The sequence below is a fragment of the Lithobates pipiens genome, unplaced genomic scaffold (genome assembly GCF_037356315.1).
Source record: "Lithobates pipiens isolate NorthernLeopardFrog02 unplaced genomic scaffold, aLitPip1_a1.2 Scaffold_27, whole genome shotgun sequence".
Lineage (NCBI taxonomy): Eukaryota > Metazoa > Chordata > Amphibia > Anura > Ranidae > Lithobates > Lithobates pipiens.
The window spans coordinates 206,408,674-206,432,805 of NW_027507788.1; the positions used below are offsets into that span (position 1 = coordinate 206,408,674).

The 24,132-nt window shown below is 47.2% G+C and overlaps 1 protein-coding gene across 1 annotated transcript in view; it reads left to right on the forward strand.

Moving 5' to 3' along the window:
• The window catches only part of LOC143933011 (5-hydroxytryptamine receptor 3A-like), a 65,888-nt gene extending 47,069 nt beyond the window's left edge, over nucleotides 1-18,819 (forward strand). The window contains exons 9-11 of the mRNA XM_077455927.1: nucleotides 11,737-11,740; nucleotides 17,988-18,088; nucleotides 18,685-18,819. Of these exons, the coding sequence (XP_077312053.1) occupies nucleotides 11,737-11,740; nucleotides 17,988-18,088; nucleotides 18,685-18,819 (240 nt within the window). The remainder of the gene's footprint in view (nucleotides 1-11,736; nucleotides 11,741-17,987; nucleotides 18,089-18,684) is intronic.
• The last annotated feature ends 5,313 nt before the right edge of the window (nucleotides 18,820-24,132 follow it).

Consider the following 24,132-nt stretch of genomic DNA (forward strand, 5'->3'; position numbering starts at 1 on the left):
CCTTTAGTAAATAACCCTAAATATCTTTTACTTTTTGCTATAATAAATACCCCCAGTTTAGGCCGATATGATATTCTTGTACATATTTTTGGTAAAAACACTTTTGGCACATTTTTGAGACCACTGACAACTATATAGCGATCAGTGCTATAAAAAATTATTTTAGGGTCTTTCAATTTGTCCAGGCTCTTGCTGAGAAACCAACCTTTGCGTGGCCTTCTCCCGAAGAGTCCTCCCCTGGATACCTTCACAGTTGCTGGGCCTCTCCACAAACCGAGACCGCACAGGACCACCTCTGAATCCTTCTTTCAGTTTCTTTGCCTTGGGCTAGCCAGCCCCAAGACTTGTAGTCGGGTGGATCCGCACCCCAGACCATAAGAGCCCCGGGCGCTGGTCAGGAGGACCAGGACCAACAGTCAGAAAGCACTTCTGGACTGGAACCCCGAAACACGTGACATCCGCACCTTAACCACTTGCTGACCAGCGCACGACGATGTACGTCGACAGAATGGCACGGGCAGGCAAATTTGCTGCCCTGCCATCGGGAGCGCGCCGGCGGCGGCACGCTCCCGCGCTGGTCGGGACCCCCGTGAGTCCGGTCGCAGGACCCGCGGACTCGATCGCCGCGGGCATACCCGCGATCGTCTCACGGAGCGGCCAAATGAAGAAATGCCATTGTAAACAGCATTTCTCCATTCTGCCTAGCAACTAGTGACGCTGATCTCTGCTCCATGTGATTGGAGCAGAGATCAGTGTTCACTAAATGAAAGCCCAACCCCCCCACAGTTAGTAACACATCCCTAGGAACACTTAACCCCTACACTGCCACCCACTGGTTAACCCCTTCACTGCCAGTGTCATTTACACAGGAATCACTGCATTTATATAGCAGTGATTGCTGTATAAATGACAATGGTCCCAAAAATGTGTCAAAAATGTCCGATGGGTCCCCCACAATGTCGCAGTCACAATAAAAATCGCTGATCGCCGCCATTACTAGTAAAAAAAAAATAATAAAAAATTATTAATAAAAATGCTATAAAACTATCCCTATTTTGTAAACGCTATAACTTTTGCGCAAACCAATCAATAATCGCTTATTACGATTTTTTTACCAAAAATATGTAGAAGAATACGTATCGGCCTAAACTGAGGGAAAAAAATTTTTTTATATATTTTTGGGGGATATTTATTATAACAAAAAGTAAAAAATAATGAGTTTTTTTCAAAATTGTCACTCTATTTCTGTTTATAGCGCAAAAAATTAAAACCGCAGGGGTGATCAAATACCACCAAAAGAAAGCTCTATTTGTGGGAAAAAAAGGACGTCAATTTTGTTTGGGAGCCACGTCGCACGAGCGCGCAATTGTCAGTTAAAGCGACGCAGTGCCGAATCGCAAAAAGTGGTCTGGTCTTTGACCAGCAAATTGGTCCGGTCTGAAAGTGGTTAAGTACCCTCTCCCAGAAAGCACAGCAACAGTGACACTCCCACTGGGCTGGTTCAGAGAAAAAATAAACACTTAATGCGCCCAACTAGACTGCGTTCTTGACCCTGCCAGGGATGACAGCGCCACCTATGGTCAGGCAGAACACCATGCAGTCCAGCCTGACTGGTACTGAGGTCAAAATTTAACGTAATTAAATCCAAAACCAAACTGCGGTTCCAGGGAAAAGTTAAATGACAAAACACATAGCACAGAGGGTAACGAGTAATCTAACTGATTACTCTTCCCCTCATGGTAACTCAGTTCTCATTACTTGGGCGGCGTTACCTCAATTACATCTACCACCCGGGAGGCCCGCCGTGGCAGCGCTGCCTGACCAATAGTTCCGCGGAGGGGGGCTTTTGCCCGCTGAGCTGAGAAGAGGCTGGGACTCAGAGAGACTGTCTGGACTGCCCCACCCCGCCCCGCCTATCCAGAGAGGGAATGTAGGGAGGCGGGGCGGACACTGAAAAATGAAGTCAGCTGACCAGCTGACACCAATCGAGTGAAGGGAAGGGTCTCTCTCTCTCCCCATGAGGAAAAGCATCCCTGGAGGCATTCAAGTAAGTGACTGTCTGACAATTCGAATTGGAGTTCAAATGATCCATCCCAAGTCCTCCACCACCTCTGCTTCTTACTGATCCCATCCCTACCCACCGACCATCACTTCTACAACAGAGGTGATGGGGGGGGGGGGATACGGTAGGGATGAGATCAGCAGTGGTGGGGGATGGGATCAGTAAGAGGCAGAGGTGGTGGTGGTGGGAGAGGATGGCACCACCACCGCGTAATTGTATTATAGAATATTTTTAAAAAAGTCACAGTTACTTTGCTGAGTAACTAATTACTTTTCCAATCTAGTAATTGAGTTACTAACACAATTACTTTTTGGGAGAAGTAATTTATAACTTAACTAATTACTTTTTTAAAGTAAGATGACCAACACTAGTCTTCAGACATGAGATGACAGTAGCCCTGATCCAGTCAAAAACAGCAGCGCTGGATGACAATGCTGTGTCCATGAGGTCAAATAGATATCTTGTTTCCCCCTGAGAGATGTTGACCCAGCACCATCTGCTACACACCCATCTGCAATGCTCTAGTCTTCTTTCCATACCTATGAATATGAATGTTCAGCCAAGGAAAACATTTTTGTTTTATTTGCATGATGGGTATCAGTGGTGCCTGTGTTTGGTCAGGTCAGGTCTTCATGGCCTACAAGGAACTTGAAGTTACATAGTTAGTAAGGTTGAATAAAGACACCAGTCCATCCAGTTCAACCTGAGTGAGTGTCTACAATTGTCCCTATCCCTGTACATTGCACACTCACATTGGTCCCCACCCTCAAGGAGCCCACAATCCAAGGTCCCCATTCATATACTAGGGCCAATTTGGGACAGAAGCCAATTAACATACCCACATGTCTTTGGAGTGTGGGAGGAAACCAGAGTACCCGGAGGAAACCCATGCAGGCTCAGGGAGAACATGCAAACTCCAGGCAGGTAGTGTGTTAGTTGGGATTCAAACCAGCGACCCTTTTTACTGCTAGGTGAGAGTGCTAACCACTACACCCGTGTGCCACCCCACTGTGTCACTAAACTCTCTCAATCAACATTTTTAGTCGTTATGCTGCTAGCCTTAGTAAGTAGACAGAAAGGCAGTGGCAGCCCATCCATAAAGAGTGCAGAGGTGCTGGCCCCTAATCTCTATGCATAGAGTTATTTAAAGTGGTTCTGCACCTAAAAAAAAAATATTAAAAGCCAGCAGCTACTAATATTGCAGCTGCTGACTTTTAATAAAATCACACTTACCTGTCCCAGGGTCCAGCGATGTCGGCGGCAGATGACGAGCGATCGCTCGTCTCGCTGCAGCCACCGCCGCCATCCTCTGTCAGGGAATCGGGAAGTGAAGCATTGCGGCTTCACTGCCCGGTTCCCTACTGCGCATGCGCAAGTCACGCTGCGCGTCTCTTCTGGTCCCCATGCTGTGTCCTGGGAACTGTGTGTTTCCCAGAACACAACGGGGGGGGGGGGGCGGGGCGTCTGCGGAGGTCTGCAGTGGTCTGCCCGGAAGTGGGTGCAGATACCTGGATTATCCAGGTAACTGCACCCCCCTCCCCCTGAAAGGTGCCGGTTGTGGCACCGGAGGGGAGGAGGGATCAGATTAGCGGAACTTCCCCTTTAGGGTGAAGAACCGCTTTAAGTTTTTTGTTTTTGTGAAGCACATGATTAGAACCGGAGGCTCTAATTGGCTTCAAAAAGGTGCACCCTGAGCCCACCCACTTGTGACATTAGTGAACCAACATTTACTATTGTCTTCCTGCTTCTCCTCCCAGCCAATAAGGACAGGAAGACTGGAATAAGCCCAGATTGGTTGGAAGGAGAAGCGACCAGATTGGCCAGGACAAGAAGCGAGCAGGGGGGTGGGTAGGGGGTTTGCTTGCCACCCCCCCCCCCCCCCCAAAAAAAAATGGAGCTCCAGCCAAAAAAGTATATTATATTTACTTGTTTACAACTTTTTTTTTACATTTATAAATAGCACTTTCAGTTTGGGGTGCTTAGATACAGTTTAGTTCTGTTTAATGTCATAAAAAGTCATACATAAAAAAAAAACACACACTGCAAATTCAAAGTCATGAAAAATGTCTTGTTCCTCGCAGTATCACATTATTTTCAAGTGATTCTCTTGAGTCATTCATCTCACTCAACAAATATTCTTTGGATACCCTTTCTAGGGGACGATAACAATGATTCATCGAAGAAGGGAAATTTCACAAATGGGGATTTCTCACTTCTAAAAACAAGATGAAGAATAAGAGTGGGACAATATCCTTCCTTTTTATTGAGCAGTAGGAACAAGTAGGAATGAAAATGTATATTTTTTGGCCGAGAAATTCAAAAACGACTAAAAGATACAAGAATAGAAAGATAACTTCTTAACCTTAATTTTTAGGTACTATAGGTGACACAGGCCCTGCACAGGCAGAAATCTCACCAAGAGTTGTGCATAGTTAGGCTTAGTTAATTTAAGTTAGTTAATCAGATTATTTGCATTTTTTTCCCCCCTATCTGGGACAAAGGGATGCAACAAAAATGTTTTACGTGAGACGGTTCTCTGTTTCATGGGTAAAAAAGCAAACAATCTCTAATGCCGCGTACACGCGACTGGACTTTTCTTCGGACTAGGCCTGACGGAATGAATCCGTCGGATATTACGATCGTGTATGGGCTCCAGCTGACTTTTTTTTCCCCAAAAGTCCGAAGGACCTAGAAATAAAACATGTGAAATAAAACATGTTTCAAATCTTTCCGACAGACTCGAGTCCGGACGAAAAATCCATTCGTCTGTATGCTAGTCCGACGCACGAAAACTGACGCGAGGGCAGCTATTGGCTACTGGCTATGAACTTCCTTATTCTAGTCCGGTCGTACGTCATCACGTTCTAATCCGTTGGACTTTGGTGTGATTGTGTGTGGCCAAGTCCGTTCATTTGGAAAGTCCATCAGAACTCCACCGAAAGTCTGTCGGGAAGACGGTTGGACCTAGTCCGTCGAAAGTCCGGTCGCGTGTACGCGGCATAAATGAAATGGAATTTCCAGTATGCTGCCTGTGATAAGGAACACTTCCAACAGTGGTGCATTCTGCCTTTAGCTCTTAACCACTTGCTTACTGGGCACTTAAACCCCCCTCCTGCCCAGACCAATTTTCAGCTTTCAGCGCTGATGCACTTTGAATGACAATTGCGCGGGCATACAACACTGTACCCAAATTAAATTTTTATATATTTTTTACCACAAATAGAGCTTTCTTTTGGTGGTATTTAATTACAGCTGGGAGTTTTATTTTTTGCTAAATAAACTAAAAAATATGCAAAAAAAAAAAATTAAAAATCATGTTTAATAGTTTGTTAAAAATTTTTGCAAACAGGTCATTTTTCTCCTTCATTGAAGTGCGCGGATGAGGCAGCACTGATAGGCTGCACTGGTGGGCACTGATAGGCTGCAATGGTGGGCACTGTCAGGCATAGTTAAGGCGGCACTAATAGGCACAGGTAAGGTGGCACCGATAGGTACAGATAAGGCAGTACTGATGGGCACAGATAAGGCGGCACTGATGGGCAAAGATGGGCACAGATAAGATGGCACAGATGGGTGGCACGGATGGGTGGCACGGATGGGTGGCACTAAGGGGCACTGATAGGTACCACTGATAGATGGGACTGATGGGCACTGATAGGTGGCACTGATAGGTGGCTCTGATAGGTGGCACTGCTGGGCACTGATGGGCGGCACTGATGGGCACTGATGGGCACTGGTAGATGACACTGATGGGCACGGATATGTGGCACTGGGGTGCAGCACCGTTGTTGAGGTAGATTGTGGGCACTGATGGGTGGCACTGTGGGCACTGATGGGTGGCACTGTGGGCACTGCTGGGTGGCACTATGGGCACTGATGGGTGGCACTGATGGGGGGCACTTATTTATTAATGAGGTGGCACTGGCAGGGGGCAGGTGGTCACTGGCAGGGCTGGCCGTGATCAGGACTGATGTCCCAATCACGGCCGTTGGTGATCGGCTGTAGGCGCTAGGAGGAATAATAGCCGATTACCAGCTCCGTTGTATCACATGATCAGCTGTCATTGGCTGACAGCTGATCACATGGTAAGGGGTCGGGATCGACCCCTTGCTCGGATCCGTGATCAGGTGAGTCTCATAGACTCGGCGATCACAGAGCGCGCCGTGCGCGCCCCTCAGGGGGCGCGCAGGCTGCTCGTGCATGGGACGACATCAATAGACAAGGAGGTCCGCACTGTAGCCGTCATTTGGCTATAGCGCGGATCTCTAGTGGTTAAGCAAATGTCTACATGGCTTTGTTATCAGATATGGTTAAGCCGAAGGAGTTGGTTTAAAAAAAAAAATCTCACTCTAATATAAAATGTGTCTAATACTCCGTACACACAGTCGGACTTTCCGACGAAAAAATAAGTCTGATTTTTTCCAACAGATTTTGTCCCAAACTTGTCTAGCATACACACGGTCACACAAAGTTGTCGGAAAATCTGATCGTTCTGAACGTGGTGACGTAAAACGCGTACGACGGAACTATAAAAAGAGGGCAGTACCCAATAGCGTTCGTCTCGTAATTTATTCTAAGCATGCATGGCACTTTGTCCATCAGAATTGTTTACACACGATCGGAATTTAAACTATCGGATTTTGTTGTCAGAAAATTTTAGATCCAGCTCTCAAACTTTGTGTTGGAAATTCCAACGGAAAAAGTCAGATGGAGCCCAGACACAATCGGATTTTCCGACAGCACGATCCGATCGCACATTTTCCGTCGGAAAGTCCGACCGTGTGTACGGGGCATTACTCTGTAAATATATTCTATATTTTACAGATTATTTTACACTTTTGCACTTGAGCTTTATAGCAATAAAGGAAGAATGTAATACGTAGTTAATTTTCTTTTCAATGGTTGTAAACTCTATTAATGGAACTTTTGTACCAATTCAACTTGCAACCCTTTCTTTAAGCCAAACCCGGACACTTTAGCCACATGGACTAGGTGTAAATAGGGAACTCTGATGTAAGGGGGTTTCTGCTCACCAAAGCCCCCACTTACATCAGAGTTCCCAGTATCCCCTATTAAATCAGGACTCCCTTACATCAAAGTCCACAGAGCACCCCTTACATTAGTGTGCTCATTTGGAAGCAGGAGAGAGAAAGGAGGGAAGGGGGAGACTTCAGTCACAGACAGTGGATGGTGAGATCACTCGCCCGAGGATGGAGGCTCAGGCATTTCATACATGATGTGTCTTTCGGCTGCTGAGCTTCAAATTTCTCACCCACACCTCCCTTTTCTGAAGCACAGCATGCTGAGGATTGGAGTGTGGGCAGACACAGAGGGGTAGGAAGGGAGAAGGAGGAGCAGATAAAGCCCACTCTGTGCTGGTTCTAGGAAGTGTGAGAGAGAGCACCACAGAGACTTGCTTCAACAACTGCAGCCACCCCTCTGAACAGTTGGCAACACTGGTAATTGGGGGGGGGGGGGGGGGGGTGTCCAAGCACACCCGGCCCAGGTACATACCTATGCACTAGGCGGGTTATAGTACTTGGTTATGTTGGGAGCCACAGTCTGGTCTGAATAATGTGTCCAGGTTTCAGGCAATCTGAAACCCAGACGCATGATTCAAAACCCGGACTGTCTGGGTGATTCCCAGACAGATGGCAACTCTATGCATCCATGACATTTTAGTTGCAGAGTATGCTGAACTTTCTTGTGTGAACGCCCAGCACTATCTTTTTCCTGCTTTGCCTCTATATAAGTAAAAATCCATATAGATCTATATGAGCTAGCTAGCAAGTGCAAGAAAGTGTACCTCTCCTCTTATTTATTTTGCATTGTGTGTTCTAAATAGCTCTGATAAGCGTGCATTTATAATATATGGTCTCCACAGCACAGAATACATTTTGGCAGAAAACCTTAGCAACAGCTAACACACTACTTGCTTCCTACAAGGGGTACATTTGAAATGTTTGTAATATAGTATACAATGTGTGTATTTTAGGATTACATGTGTGAAAAGAAATGAAAAAATAAATAAAATCAAAAGAATCAAACTGTATTTTTCATTAAGCATGTTATCTCCAAACCATATGAAGCACTAACCCCCAAAGGAGCTGCTGGTTAGATTGGGCTTACCATTACCTTCTTTCTCCTCACTTCATGTCTAGGGGTGTCCCGTGGTAGATGGCCCAGTAACTTGAGAGACTGACAACAGATCCACTCAAATGGATTTTATTTGCAAAAAACATAGACAATGAACAGTTTCTTAAAATGGGATCAGAGGGTTGGAAAGGAAGTTCAGGTACTCTTAAGTGTCAAAGTCAATGTTGAAGAACTTGCTTACTTTGACTGCATCCAGAGAATAGCCATTCGCAACTGGATGTTCACTCACGTTGGACAGTCCCTCTCTCACAAGGCCTAGCAGCCAACAAGTTGCTTACTCAGGAACAAGTCTCTGCCACAGACGTTGTTGTAGAACATACAAGGATAAGTCTCTGCCACAGATGTTGTTGTAGAACACATAGGATAACTAAACTTGAAGAACACTCGTGTGATACCTGGATCTTTCAGCCAGTTTGGCGATATCTATGAGACCGGATTCTCTTGGGTACTTCAGCTCCTCCAGGCTCTTGCTAAGAAACCAACCCGTACGTGGTCTTCTTCTGAAGAGTCCTCCCCTGGATAGCATGAAGTCACTGGTTCTCTCCCAAACCGGAGACGGCATCCAAACACCTCAGACTCCTCCTTTAGTTTCCTTGCCTCGGACAAAAAAGAAGTTGTCATGGTTTTGTAGTAGAGTTTGTCGGCTTACCTGTTTCCATGTGTTCATCTCTAGAGACCAGCCGACCCTCACCTGACTGCTTTTGTAATCCATCCTCTGGCATGACTCCACCCTAGCTCCTATCAGAGAACTCTATATTAACCTGTGCACTGCAGGACAACCCTGCTGATCAACCTTTGTGTGTTTTGTTTCCTTTTACTTGCCGTGTGCTCTGCTGTTGTTCTGTTACCGACTTTGGCGTGTCCTTGACTATCCCTGTTTGCCTATGATCCTGACCTATTGGCGTGTCCCTGACTATTCCTGTCTGCTTGTGGCTCCGACCTTGGCTTTATCCCTCACTATCCCTATCCTCCTGTTGCCTACTGTGGGTGTGAGCTGGGGGACCCTGGGGGTCGCGACCTGGAGCCAGTTACAGCCCAGTCCATCCTCACCACTAGAGGCTCTGGTGAACACCTGCTGGCTCTTAGACTCCGCGCCCCAGGGAATCTTACGCTCTAACCCCGGTGGGATCAGTCTTGGTGTTCTGGTAGCCCTGCATTCTTTATCACCTTGACTCCCGTCCGCAGCAGTCAGCCGTAGGGTCCACACCCTTGCGGCGCACTCCTGATCCCTACGGTGTGCATCTGTCACCTGGCCTCAAGGTGACCTGACAGAAGTTGAATTGGTTGTATATATTTAAAAAGATGTTTATTGAAATAAAAGAGATTATTGGCGCATTAAGAGGGCTAATTCACACCAGCCGCTGTGTTACAAAGCAGCATCTGGTGTGCAGTGTGGTCCGGTGGTATCACTGCAGCGCTAATGTGTCAATCTAGGCCCATTGTGTTGTTTTTGTCACAATGACATTTAATTAAGTTCAATTGGTCGCACATTAGGTTCATTGCTTCACACTGTGATAAAAAGAGTAGAGCCTTCCATACTTTTTTCAACGCACAACACCTACACACCACAGCAATGCAGTCTTGTAAACTGGGTACTTAAGAGACAAGGCATTTTGCCTTTCCTTGCCTTGCAGTAGGACTGCGCTGGAGTAGCTGCTCAATGCAGTCCCACTGCACCTGGTCTGAATGGACCCTAACTCGAAATGAAATGGTGCAAATCTTTTTTATATAGAAAAATAGTTTCTGCACTTGGAGTAGTATAATAACATGGATGCAGCACACAATTTATCTGAATACCCAATAAACAAAGTATATCTATGTGTGTAAGATGTGCTTCCCTCAGTTATGAAGAGTAAAATATTTAAATAAGTAAATAAATCACAATCCCAATTTTATCAATTATTTATAAAAATAAAAAAAAACATTATTAACCACTTAAGGACCGGAAGATTTGCCCCTTAACCACTTCAGGACCGCCGTATTGCCAATGTACGTCAACACAATGGCACAGGCAGGCACAATCACGTAAATGTACGTGAATGCCTTCTAGCGGGTGGGGGGTCCCATCGGACCCCCTCCCGCTAGATACGGCGGTCCCTTTCGGTGCCGGAGCGATCGGCGATGAGGGGATGGCCGTTGGTTTCCGCCCATCCCCTCTCGATCGCTCCTGGCCAGTGACGAACTTCCTCCCCTGTGAAAATGTAAACACAGGAGGAGGAAGTGATGTCACACTCCTCGTGGCGGTCTTTTTGAACCGGACAGCGAGGAGTGAAGACGTCCAAGTAAGTGCACCAACAGTCCACTGACACATAGGTACACAAAGGCACACATTTCACCCCGGTCACCCCCCGATCACCCCCCCGATCGGCCCCCCGCCCCCCCCCAGTCACAGTGTCACTAATGCAGTGTTCATTTATTTATTGATCACTACATTTAGTGTCAGTTGTGACTGTAAAAAGTGTCAGGGCAGCTAGTGTTAGGCCCCTTTAGGTCCAGGGTAGCCCCCTACCCCCCCAATAAAGGTTTAACCCCTTGATTGCCCTCCCAGTTAACCCTTTCACCCTCTTTTACCAGTGTCACTAAGCGATCGTTTTTCTGATCGCTGCAATAGTGTCACTGGTCCCGCTAGGAAGCTAGTTTTTTTTTAGGTTCAACGCCAGGTTTTTATACCGTTAGGTACCCCGATATATAACCTAATAAAGGTTTTAACCCTTTGATTGCCCCTAGAGTTAACCCTTTCACCAGCGATCGCTGCATAAGTGTCACTGGTGACGCTGGTTAGCCAGTTAGTTATTTAGTTATTTAGGTTCCCCGTCAGGTTTTTATAAAGCTTCAGGTACCCCCATATAAATACCCAATAAAGGTTTTAACCCCTGATTGCCCTTAGTTAACCCTTTCACCAGTGATCACCGTATAAGTGGTAGTTCGCTTTTTATAGCATCAGGGCACCCGCCATTTATTTTTTTTTTATTTATTTATTTTTTTTTTTTTTCCAAAGATTTTATTGAGATTATTAAGGTAATATACAGGTATGTATACAGAACAGTTTGAAAATTCAATCAGAAATCTACAAATTATGCAAAGAAACAGATTCAACACAATAGCACATATCTGTAGCAGGTCAGTACAGTGCGATTATCTATATGTGACTCATATAGGGTCACTCGATTTCAAAGACAGCAACTACATTGATAATTGTCGCAGTGTAGTGAGTTACCGGTCTCCTCTAGAGGAGACGGGATTATAGAGGAATGGACATTTGCAGATTATAAAGCGAAAAACCAATCAATAAATCCATAGTGGTACCAAAAATCTAATAAGGGAGCTAGGGAGGTGACTCAAAGGTGACATAGCAAAACCTCCTATCAGAACACTAGTCAAATAAGCTATTTCTCTGATAATTCTGACAGACTCTTGACTAGCGATTGTCAACATAAGATCAATTTCTAGTGTTGAAAAGAAAGACAAAGCAAAATCTGTTTCCTATTAAGACTTTCAAACTTTTATGTTGTGATCAGGAAAGTAAGAGGGGAACAGAAGGAATGAGAAGTAGGGTAGGGTGGGAAGGGATACCAAAAGGGGGCCATACTTGCAAGATGGAAAATGCTATCAGTATAGAGATAAAAGTACAAGGGACAGTCAAGTGATTCCTGATAGGGCTTCTCTACATTCGGGGGTGGATTCAAAATGTTTCCAGCAAGCCCATTTATGATTAAATTTCTGAGGTATGTCCTTGGCAATGTGTATCAGTTCTTCCATCTCGGCTATCTGCTGAACTCGCAGGACCCAGTCCTTAAGGGACGGACTGACTTGGGATTTCCAAAAGCGCGGTACACATTGCTTTGCTGCATTGATCAGATGAATAGTAAGGCCGCGTACACACGCGTGGACTGTTCGCCCAACCTTGTTCGGCAAACAGTTTGTCAAACAGTCCGCTCAAAATTTGCATGAGCGGACTTGCCCACACACGAGCGGACTGTTTCAGCGAACTGTTTGCCAAACAGTTCGCTCAACTTTTGAAATGAATGGACTCGCCCACGTAAGGCGGAGCCAAGTCCGCCCATTTCGAGCGCGTGTACAGGTAGGCGGGGCCCGCGAAGGAGACGTCGCGGGCTCCGCCGCCTGGAATGGGCTTAAAGGGGAACCCCAACGCCGAAAAAAATCGGCGTGGGGGTTCCCCCAAAGTCCACACCAGACCCTTGTCCGAGCACGCTACCCGGCCGGCCAGGAAAGGGGGGCGAGCGAGCGCGCCCCCCCTCCTGAGCCGTACCAGGCCGCGTGCCCTCAACATGGGGGGGTGCCTTGGGGAAGGGGGGGGCCGCGCGGCCCCCCCACCCCAAAGCACCTTGTCCCCATGTTGATGAGGACAAGGGCCTCTTCCCGACAACCCTGGCCGTTGGTTGTCGGGGTCTGCGGGCGGGGGGCTTATCGGAATCCGGGAGCCCCCTTTAAGAAGGGGGCCCCCGGATACCGGCCCCCCACCCTATGTGAATGAGTATGGGGTACAATGTACCCCTACCCATTCACCTGTGAAATAAAGTACAAAAAAAAACACAACACATGGAAAAAGTATTTTATTGCACAGCTCCGGGGGTCTTCCGTCTTCGGGGGTCTTCTCGCCGGACTCCTCCGCTATGTGTGTGTAGCTCTTTTGCTAGCGGAGGAGTCCGGCTTTCTTCCTCCCCGCCGCCGGCCTCTTCTCCCGACTTCGGGGGTCTTGTCCCCCTCTTCGGTTCTTCTGCCGGGCCACCGCGCCTTCTTGTAGCTCTTTTACAGGCGGTGGCCCGGTCTTCTGTCGCCGCTTCTGTCGCCGCTGTCGTCGCCGCCGCCGCCTTCCGTTCTTGTTCTTCTTCTTGTTGTTCTTCTTCTTCTCCTGGAGATGTTGACTCGACGAGCTCTCCGGCCGGAATGCCAGGGACACGCTCCGCTGCCACTTATATAGTGACAATGGGGCGGGGTCACATGGTATATGTCACATGGGTTGGTCACATGGGTTGATGTCACATGGGGACTATGACATCGTAAGGGGGCGGGGTCACCATGTGACCAACCCATGTGACATATACCATGTGACCCCGCCCCATTGTCACTATATAAGTGGCAGCGGAGCGTGTCCCTGGCATTCCGGCCGGAGAGCTCGTCGAGTCAACATCTCCAGGAGAAGAAGAAGAAGAACAAGAAGAAGAACAAGAACGGAAGGCGGCGGCGGCGGCGGCGACGACAGCGGCGACAGAAGCGGCGACAGAAGACCGGGCCACCGCCTGTAAAAGAGCTACAAGAAGGCGCGGTGGCCCGGCAGAAGAACCGAAGAGGGGGACAAGACCCCCGAAGTCGGGAGAAGAGGCCGGCGGCGGGGAGGAAGAAAGCCGGACTCCTCCGCTAGCAAAAGAGCTACACACACATAGCGGAGGAGTCCGGCGAGAAGACCCCCGAAGACGGAAGACCCCCGGAGCTGTGCAATAAAATACTTTTTCCATGTGTTGTGTTTTTTTTTGTACTTTATTTCACAGGTGAATGGGTAGGGGTACATTGTACCCCATACTCATTCACATAGGGTGGGGGGCCGGTATCCGGGGGCCCCCTTCTTAAAGGGGGCTCCCGGATTCCGATAAGCCCCCCGCCCGCAGACCCCGACAACCAACGGCCAGGGTTGTCGGGAAGAGGCCCTTGTCCTCATCAACATGGGGACAAGGTGCTTTGGGGTGGGGGGGCCGCGCGGCCCCCCCCTTCCCCAAGGCACCCCCCCATGTTGAGGGCACGCGGCCTGGTACGGCTCAGGAGGGGGGGCGCGCTCGCTCGCCCCCCTTTCCTGGCCGGCCGGGTAGCGTGCTCGGACAAGGGTCTGGTGTGGACTTTGGGGGAACCCCCACGCCGATTTTTTTCGGCGTTGGGGTTCCCCTTTAAGCCCATTCCAGGCGGCGGAGCCCGCGACGTCTCCTTCGCGGGCCCCGCCTACCTGTACACGCGCTCGAAATGGGCGGACTTTCCGAGCGGCAACAGTCCGCTCATTTCGAAAGTACAGCGGACAGGCCCACACACGGGCGGACTGTTCGCTCAAACACAGTTTCAGCGGACAGTTTTTCGGAATTTCCGAAAGACTTTGTCCGTCCAACTGTCCGCTGAAACTGTCCGCTGAAAGCCCACACACGAGCGGACTGTCCGCCCAAACACTGTTCAGCGGACAGGGTTGGGCGAACAGTCCGCCCGTGTGTACGCGGCCTTAGTGATTTACGGTAAGATGTGGTATGTACAGTAGTATGATGTAAAAGAAATTGGGCCGGTGAAAAGGGCAGGTCATAAGTAGTGATTTTTTGTATTAAGGCATGAATGGCTCTCCAGAAAGGTTGAATATTAGGACAGTCCCACCAAATGTGTAAGAGGGTGCCTGTAGATAGAAGGCATCTCCAGCAAGTATCCGGGTTGGAAGGGTTCCACTTGTGTAAGAGCGCTGGTGTCCTATACCATCTTGATTGTAATTTATAACCATTCTCTTGGGTGGAAACATTAAGGGAACCCTTGTGTATATTCAGAAAGATATGCTCCCAGTCCTCAGGCGACAACACCACACCTAGTTCTTGTTCCCAAATTGCACAAGTTTTTGGGGTGTTAGCCTTGATATCTTGGAATAATAAGGAGTGTGTGTGTGATATTAGGTGCGATTGGGGCGTCGTGGCTGTACAGAGAATTTCAAAAGGTGTTAGTGATCTAGGGCAGGTGTGAGGTGTCACAGTGGTTCTTAAGTAATGTGACATCTGTTGAAAGGTCCAAACAGGGATAGGTGGTTTTTGATGGATAGCAGCTAATTGGGTAGCTGTTAGTAGGTGGTCGTTTGAATAAAAATGATGTATTAAAATCTGGTCATGAGTCCAATGTTGTCGAAGGAAGTGTTGATGCATTCCAGGGGGGAAGTCTGGATTCAGCTTAAGTGACGTGAGAGGGCCTGGTATAGAGGAGATTGAGCTTTTCGCACATACATTGCGAAAACACCGTAACGTTGGAGCAATAAGCGGGTGTGAATCAGTGTTTTTCCTGTAGCTTGAGTACCTCAACCATGGGAGTGAATTTAGGGGAATATTGGTAAAGTCCTTTTCCAACTGTACCCAGTCTTTCGTCTGTTCATGAACATTCCAGTCTACAATTCTAGTAAGGTGTGTTGCTACATAATAATTGTGTAAATCAGGTAATCCAATTCCTCCCAAATGCTTAGGCAGAGTGAGCTGTAGGTAATTAATTCTAGGTCTATGCATACCCCATAGGAATTTGGTGCAAATTGACTTATATTCTTTGAAGAAGGCTGGCGGGAGGTGTATTGGAATTGTTTGTAATACGTAAAGCAGTCTTGGAAGAACGTTCATCTTTATCACAGCTGCTCTGCCAAACCATGAGAAAGGGATTGTATTCCACTTTTTGAGGTCTGCTTTAATTTTCTTCAGAATATTGGGATAGTTAGTGGCATATAGATCGTCTAGAATCCTTGGGATTTTGATTCCCAAGTAGGTTAACTCCTTATCATTCCAGTGGAAGGGGAAATTAAGCTTACATTGATTCACCGACTCCGGGGTAAGGGAAATGTTGAGCGCATGTGATTTCTCAAAGTTAATTTTAAAGTTGGAAAGCAAGGCGAACTTACGAAATTCTGAAAGAAGAACCGGGAGAGTGGTATGTGGATTTGAAAGGAACAACAGGATATCGTCCGCATATGCGGCTATTTTGCATATCCTGCTGCTCGAGATAACGCCTGATATGTCTGGATTTTGCCGTATACAGTTCAACAGGGGTTCAAGTGTCAATATAAATAGGACAGGGGACAGGGGACAACCCTGTCTTGTCCCATTCCCTATGGAGAAGGCATCCGACAGGGCACGGTTCACTCTGATTTTTGCTGAGGGGTTCCTATAGAGGGATTGGATAAAAGTAAGCAATTGTGGTCCAAGACCAATGTGATGTAAAACCGCATACATGTAATCCCATGCTACCCTGTCGAATGCCTTCTCCGCGTCCAGGGACAAGAAAAAGCTCTTTTGTTTAGTTGTGGCGATTAGGTGGTGTATGTTGATGGTTTTTAAGGTATTATCACGAGCCTCCCTTCCTGGAACAAAGCCAACTTGGTCCATGGTCACAAGGGAGGGGAGCACCGATTGAAGTCTGTTCGCCAGTATTTTAGAGAATAGTTTAACGTCTACATTGAGTAAAGATATCGGTCTGTAATTGGCTGCCTGTGTGGGATCCCTATCAGACTTGGGGATTACTACTATGTGGGCCTCTAACATTTCAGGTGGAATGTGGGTATGGGAATCTAGGGAGGTTAACGCTTTTATAAAGGGACCTTTTAGGATGTCCGAGAAGGTCTTGTAATACACGGCCGGTAACCCGTCAGGGCCTGGACTCTTGCCAATCTTTGTTTGCTTAAGAGCACATTCCCATTCTAGGCTGCTAATGGGCACATCTAAGGCATTGATGAGATCTATGCTGGATAAGCGTGGACAATGTTGCGTCAAGAATTGTTGCATCAAGCGCAATCTAGAAGGTTGTGACGTATCTGAATTGGCCACTCCCTGTAAGTTATATAATTTTGAATAGAAATTTTTAAACTCCTTAGCGATCAATTTGTTCTCAGTGATCGTGGAACCGGATGGGGAATGAAGACAATGGACATTAAATTTCGAGTTTTGATTTTGTAAGGCTCTGGCTAGTAGACGACCACTCTTGTTGCCAAATTCGTAGAATTGTTTCTTAGACATAAGAAACTTTTTCTTTACTCTTTTCTGCAATTCAGTGTGGATGATAGAACGGACCGATTGTAGTTCTGCAAGAGTTTGGGTGGCTTGGGTTTGTTTGTGCACTTTTTCTAAATTCTTGAGTTTGGCGAAAAGATCCGAAAGATATGCTCTTTTAGCTTTCGTTAGCTTAGCAGAAATGGAGATCAATTTGCCTCTTAATACACACTTATGGGCAGCCCACTGTGTCATGGGTGAAACGTCCGGAGTGTCATTCTCTTTGAAATAGTCGGTTAAACATTGTTGTAATTCGGTGACATGAATAGAATCTGTGAGAATGTGCGGGTCTAGCGTCCAAAGGAGGGATCTTTCTTGAATCACAGGGAGTGTCAGTGTAATTGATATAGGGTGGTGATCGGATAAAGTCATGGATTCAATCGTTGCTGTGGAGAGAAGGGGGAGATCCGATTGTGTGAGAAATATATAGTCGAGTCGGGAGTATCGGTTATGAGGATTGGAATAAAACGTGAAGTCCTTTTCAGTGGGATGAAGCGTGCGCCAGGTGTCATGTAACGTGAGTGACTGTAAGGAAAGTTTGATTTGGCGTAGAGCTCTATAGGGTAGATATGAGGTGCCTGTAGAGGTATCTACAAGGGGTTCTAGGGGTACATTGAAGTCTCCGCCGAATATAACAATACCCACTTGGAATGTCATGAGTTGAGAGATGATGTCTCGGAAAAAGGAAACTTGTGCTGTATTGGGACTGTAAATGTTAGCTAGTGTTATCGGTTTACCTTGCCACGTTCCTTTTAAGAAAAGAAATCTGCCTTGCTTATCTATTAGTGAATCTGTAATCTGAATGGCAATATGTTTGGATAGCAGAATGGAGACCCCCTTCGTTTTTGAGTTGGGTGTTGTCGCGTGATAGCCATGTGGGTAATATCGATTGGACAATTTTGGTGTCGCCTGAGAACTGAAATGCGTCTCTTGTAGGAAGACTACATCTGCCTTCATACTGCGAAGACTGTTTAACAGTTGTGTTCTCTTTTCAGGGAGATTCAAGCCTTTAGCGTTTAGGGAAATCAATTTCAAAGAGGTGGGCGTCGACACGGTACGTGAGGAGGCCATGACTAGGAAGGAGCAATACGATGAAGTAATTGGCACACTTTCTGTCCTCGCAAGTTATGTAATAAGTTAGCTCGCAACCTATGAAGAAGTATGGGGGGACAGGTTACCAAAGGAAAGGGAGAGGGGAGGGAGCGGAACACTGGGAGAGAGGAGGGAAGGGTAGAAACGTAGATAGATAGAAAAATAGAAAGAATAGAAAAATGGAAAAATAGACAAATGGAAAAATAGAAAAATAGAAAAGTGAAAAGATAGAAACCATAAAAGAATAGAAAAATTTCCTCCCGTGGACTATCCAGACAGGGGGAGGGGGGGATGACCCTCGGGAGGAAAACTTACGTGACTGGTGTCGGCAGGCACAAGTGGACCTAGCCGACTTAGAAAACCAGTGTAATTCAGGTGAATCCTATGAGAAACACCTGTGTGTGGGGGTGTTTGGCTGACGAAGAGAAGGTGTGTGTGTGTACGAAGTCCAGGATCCCGAGAGATCTATATTACTGTTGATCAGAGTCCGACCTCGTTGCGTTGGTGAGAGTAGAGCAATAATCAGGGGAGGCGCAAATTGCACCGTTGCAAACGAATTTGAAGGAGAAGAAGTAACGTTATGTACTGCTCTCTCAACAGGATGTAGATCTCAGAGATAACAAGAGGTGTATAACTGTGTTTAAGTGTAAGTATAATGAAAAGACCCACCTTCTAGATGTAACTGATAGCAAAGTTCGCGAAGTTCTAGAAGATGTAATTGTCAGGGAGGCCTGAGAGAACGTGCTTGCTAAGCATTATTTGGAGCTCGGTAATGACCGAATAATACCTCGATAATACGGTATAGGGCACTCGATTGTTCCTATGTTAACCAGGGCATTAACACATGTACAATGGTTTCAGTAGAAATGCGAACGTTTCTACGGTACTTTACTTCAACAAAACACATGGGTAAAATTAAATAATAAAACCTTCCAAACATTGTAACCCTTAGATTGGAACATCTAAAACATTGTTGTCGAGTGATGTTCGACTGTGAACCCTTGGCTCTTATGACGGAGATTGGGCTTTATAAGCATGGTGTACAATAAGCAGGAGGGAAGTCCACCATTCTGTATGGAGAAGTGGCAGAAAGCGTAGTGCCCACAAAGTGTGGTTGGGGACATAATTGAAGTATGACTCCTTCAAAGGGAGTATGAGATGGGGTTTGGAGCCGTTCGGTGCACAGACAAGCATCACACATTAATAATCATCAAACTGGCATCAGCATCGCAAAATATAACTTGTTAGGCTGCGAACTGCACATAATGTGAGGCAGAATAACTATAACCATAACTCAGTGTCCATTGTCTGTAGCACGAAAATTGCAAGAACAGTCGATAAACCTATGCGACCTAAGCTGACCAAAATCATAAGTCTCATAGATCAGCAGTAAAACGCAGACATTACTCACCGAACGGTTGCGCTAGGGCAATAGACCATGTGAGCTCGGTACAGGTCAGCATTCTAAAAAGTTCACCAACAAATGAAAGCTGTGGCACATAACAAACCATGTCAGCAACTAGGGAAGCCAGCTTTGGTGACAGCCTTGAGCAAACTATTGGGGAAGTAAAAGGGGGAAAAAGCAAAAAACCAAAAACAAAAAAAACAAACATTCTAGATAGTTGAAGGGCCGAAGGGCACAGTCACAAAAGGGTCACTTAACTTGCAGTAGGAGATGACACTGTAAAGGCTTTGATCGGTTAGGTTCTACGCCCGCCTCTGCCTCCTATGATCCGGGGATGCCGTGGGGCTCGGATTCCTTAAAGGACCTGCAGGATGGTGTTGAGATAAGGAGTGATGTTGTCTGCGGCGGCGACTCAAGCTGAAATTCCCTGCTTCAGCGATTCCCTCCATGGAGTCAGCTCTTCTTAGCGGGGAGAGGCGAAAGTCGCTGTACCAGTCCGGTACGTCAACCAGCGGAATATGTAGAGAGTTGCAAAAATGCTCCAGATCTTCTGGGACTTTTAGGTTGAAGGAGTGACCGTTTACAGATGCAGATAGGCAAAACGGGTACTTCCATCTATAAGGAATCGCTCGTGCTCTCAAAACATCCAACAGTGGTTTAAGCTCCCTTCTCCTCTGGAGTGTGATACTGGATAGGTCTTGGAAGATTCTGACTTCAGAGCCAAGGTGCACGAGTCTTCCGGCGGTTCTAGCTGCTCTCATTATTTCTTCTTTAAGCACAAAGTCATTAAGGCAGCAGATAACATCTCTGGGAGGATCAGTTTCTCTGCCCCTGGGCCGCAGAGCCCTGTGTATACGTTCCAGCGATATTGGTGTGTCAGGGGGTCGGTCAATCAGGCCGTTAAAAATTGCTGTGACTTCTCTCGCAAGATGGGGGGGGTCAATTGATTCGGGGAGTCCTCTTACCCTCAAGTTGCGTCTCCTCCCGCGATTATCAAGATCTTCCACGTGCCTGTTCATATCCCTCAGGTGGATGGCATGCGATTCAGAGATCTGTTGCACTTGACACAGGGCCGCATCATGACGGGCCTGTGTCTCTTCCACCTCTTCCACTCTGACAGCCATGTTGTGGAAGTCTTCCCTGAGCTCCGAAATGGCGGCCGACATTGCTGCTTTAATGTCCGCAGCTACTGCACGGAGGTCCGCAAGGCTCAGAGATTGGTGCGCATCCGAGGCGGTAGAGGGGTGTTGCGGGCTGCGGCTCCTGGAACGAGGCGCCGCTCTATTGTGGGACGGAGCCTCGCGTGTTGCGGCCTGTGCGGCCTGTGCGGCCTGTGTGTCTTGCGGCGAGCCTCGGGATCTGGTCCGGAAAATTTCCGGGATGTGTTGCTGGGGCGGGTTGTCCGCGCTCCGTGGCGAGCCGGAACGAATCGCCGAGGCAAGCGGAGGTGTGCTCTCCATCGTTTGCTGTGTGGTGTCGGTCGGGCTAATAGAAGCTGGATCTCCTTCTCCGGGAGCTCTGAATTAGGCGGCCATCTCTCCTCGGCGCCAAGCCACGCCCCCCACCCGCCATTTATTACCTAATAAAGGTTTAACCCCCTGATCACCCGGCGGGTGATATAAATTTGGTTTTAGGGTCAGAAAGGGTCTGTGTCGCCCCAGGCAGTGCTAGGTTAGTGCCAGCACCGCTAACACCCACGCGCAAAGCATACACCTCCCTTAGTGGTATAGTATCCGAACAGATCAATATCTGATCTGATCAGATCTATACTAGCGTGCCCAGCAATTTAGAGTTCTAAAAAAACGCATTGTTAGCAGGATCAATCCAGATACCTGCTAGCACCTGCGTTTTGCCCCTCTGCCCAGCCCAGCCCAGCCCACCCAAGTGCAGTATCGATCGATCACTGTCACTTACAAAACACAACACACATAACTGCAGCGTTCGCAGAGTCAGGCCTGATCCCTGCGATCGCTAACAGCTTTTTTTTGTAGCGTTTTATACAGTCGCTGACAGGCTAGGTGCTTTTTTACCTGTGAGTCTCACTACTGTACCCCTAAATTTAGAGCCCAAAATGGCAAAGCGAAGGTACACTAGTGAAGAGGCCTACACGTTTCTGAGCATGACAGATAGTGAAGAGGAAGACACTGATCTGTCAGATTCAGGCTCAGAATACGAACCTGTAGAGGACAGCGCCTCCATGTCAGATAGCTCTGACGACGAAGAAGAGGTCCCTGCTATTGTCAGGCGTACCCGACCCCGATTTTCTGATGTTGTTGAGGTGCAGGAACCGCAAGTCCCTCGTATGGAGTATAGAGCCAGTACTAGCGCCGCTCATCCTTTTGGTGAACTGGCAAGCACCAGCGGCCTAGTACACCCTGGACGTACATCCAGCACTGCAGTATCACGTGGTGACGTGGCGAGTCCCATAAGTGCAGTTCAAGCTGGCGAGGTGGCAAGCACAAGTAGTGTCCCGCTGCCACCAAGAAGAAGAAGACAAAGACAGGCCCGTCGTACCCATAGTGCCCTTCCTGCAGAATTCGCCTATCCCAATTGGGTGCCCACCACTTCTGCAGAACCCGTACTTCCCCCATTCACTGCCCAACCCGGTATTCAGGTGGATACAGATGATTTTACGCCACTCGATTTTTATTCTCTGTATCTCACGGAAGATCTCTATAGATCTATTGTGGACCAAACCAATTTATATGCTGGTCAACGCATCGCCGCTAATCCCCAGTTGCCGTCTCTTGCCAGAGATTGGAAACCAGTTACGGTTTCCGAATTTAAGACGTTTTTGGGCCTTTCCCTCAACATGGGCACACATAAATTTATGCGGATGCGGGCTTATTGGTCCACGCATCCGGCTGACCACATGCCCGTGTTCTCTAACTCCATGTCCAGGAAACGATACGAGCAGATCTTGCGGTTCTTGCACTTCAGTGACAATGAATTTTGTCGTCCACGTGGAGACCCTGAATACGATCGGCTCTACAAAATTCGGCCCCTCATAAACCAATTCAACCAACGTTTTGCAGACTTGTTTACTCCCCAAAAAGTTGTCTGCGTTGATGAGTCCCTGGTTAAGTTTACTGGTCGCTTGTCATTCAAACAGTACATTCCCAACAAGCGTACCAGATACGGGGTCAAGCTCTATAAGTGCTGTGACAGGGCCACAGGCTATGCATGGAGCTTTATGGTTTATGAGGGTAAAGATAGTCACGTAGAGCCGGAGAACTGCCCTGATTACATAGGAAGCGCTGGCAAGATAGTGTGGAAATTGGTGTCACCCTTATTCGGAAAGGGGTACCACTTGTACGTGGACAACTATTACACCAGCGTGCCACTGTTTAGTCATTTATTTGATAATCAGATTGGAGCATGTGGCACCGTGCGACCTAATCCCCGGGGCTTTCCCCAGCGGCTTGTAGATTCCCGTCTTAGGCTGGGGGAGAGAGCCTGCTATCGGTGTAATAATTTGCTCGCTATGAAGTGGAGGCATAATAAGAATGTTTTCGTTCTTACCTCCCTTCATGCAGACACGACGGTCCAAATTTCTACGGCGACTGGTATTGTGGAGAAACCCCTCTGTGTCCACGAATATAACAAAAATATGGGAGGGGTGGACCTCAATGACCAGATGTTGGCGCCGTATCTAACTTCCCATAAGACCAGACGCTGGTACAAAAAAGTGTCTGCTTACTTATTTCAATTGGCTTTGCTGAATGCTTTTGTGCTATACAAAACTTCAGGCGGAACATTAACCTTTCTTTTCTTCCAAAGAGAGGTTGTCACAGAGCTTCTGTTTCCAGACGGTTCTGTACCTCACCATTCCCAACCAAATGCAGTAAGCCGGCTGCATGAGAGGCATTATTCTTATGTCCTCCCGAGTACCCCTACCCAACGAGCCCCCCAAAAAAGATGTCGTGTCTGTAGCAAGCGCGGATATAGGCATGACACCCGTTCTTATTGTCCACGCTGTCCTGGCAATCCTGGTCTTTGTCAGGGTGAGTGTTTTGAACGCTACCATGAACTAGTGAAGTATTAGCGTAGGGTACAGCATTTCACAGGCTAGGCACACTTACACAGGGTCTCCCAAGATGCCATCGCATTTTGAGAGACCCGAACCGTTACAGTTACAGTTTACAGTTCAAAAAAAAGTGTATAAAAAAAAAAAAAAAAAAAGTAAAATAAAAAAACCAAAAAAATATAAAATATAAAAACCAAAAAAAATATAAAATATAAAAACCAAAAATAGTTGTCGTTTTATTGTTCTCTCTCTCTCTCTCTCTCTCTCTCTCTCTCTCTCTCTTCTCTCAAATTTTTTATACTTTACTGTTTACTGTGTTATTGTTAACCATTTTTTATGTTTTCAGGTATGCCATTCAGCTGCAGCGTGGATTTATTTATCTTGACAACAACAGCGTTTGCTCCCACGATACATAAAGCCGCGACTCCAGTGCTGTAGGAGGTGATTTCACCACCACAGTTAAAAAAGAGCATATATGCCGAAGCATGGGGGCATAAGGGGTGGAGGAGCGATTTTGCTCCTGATGCCGCGTACATACGGTCAAAATTCCGACGGAGGGCTTGCCCGTGGAAAAGTTTGAACGTATGTACGCAGCATAACTTTTTTGCGGGAGGAT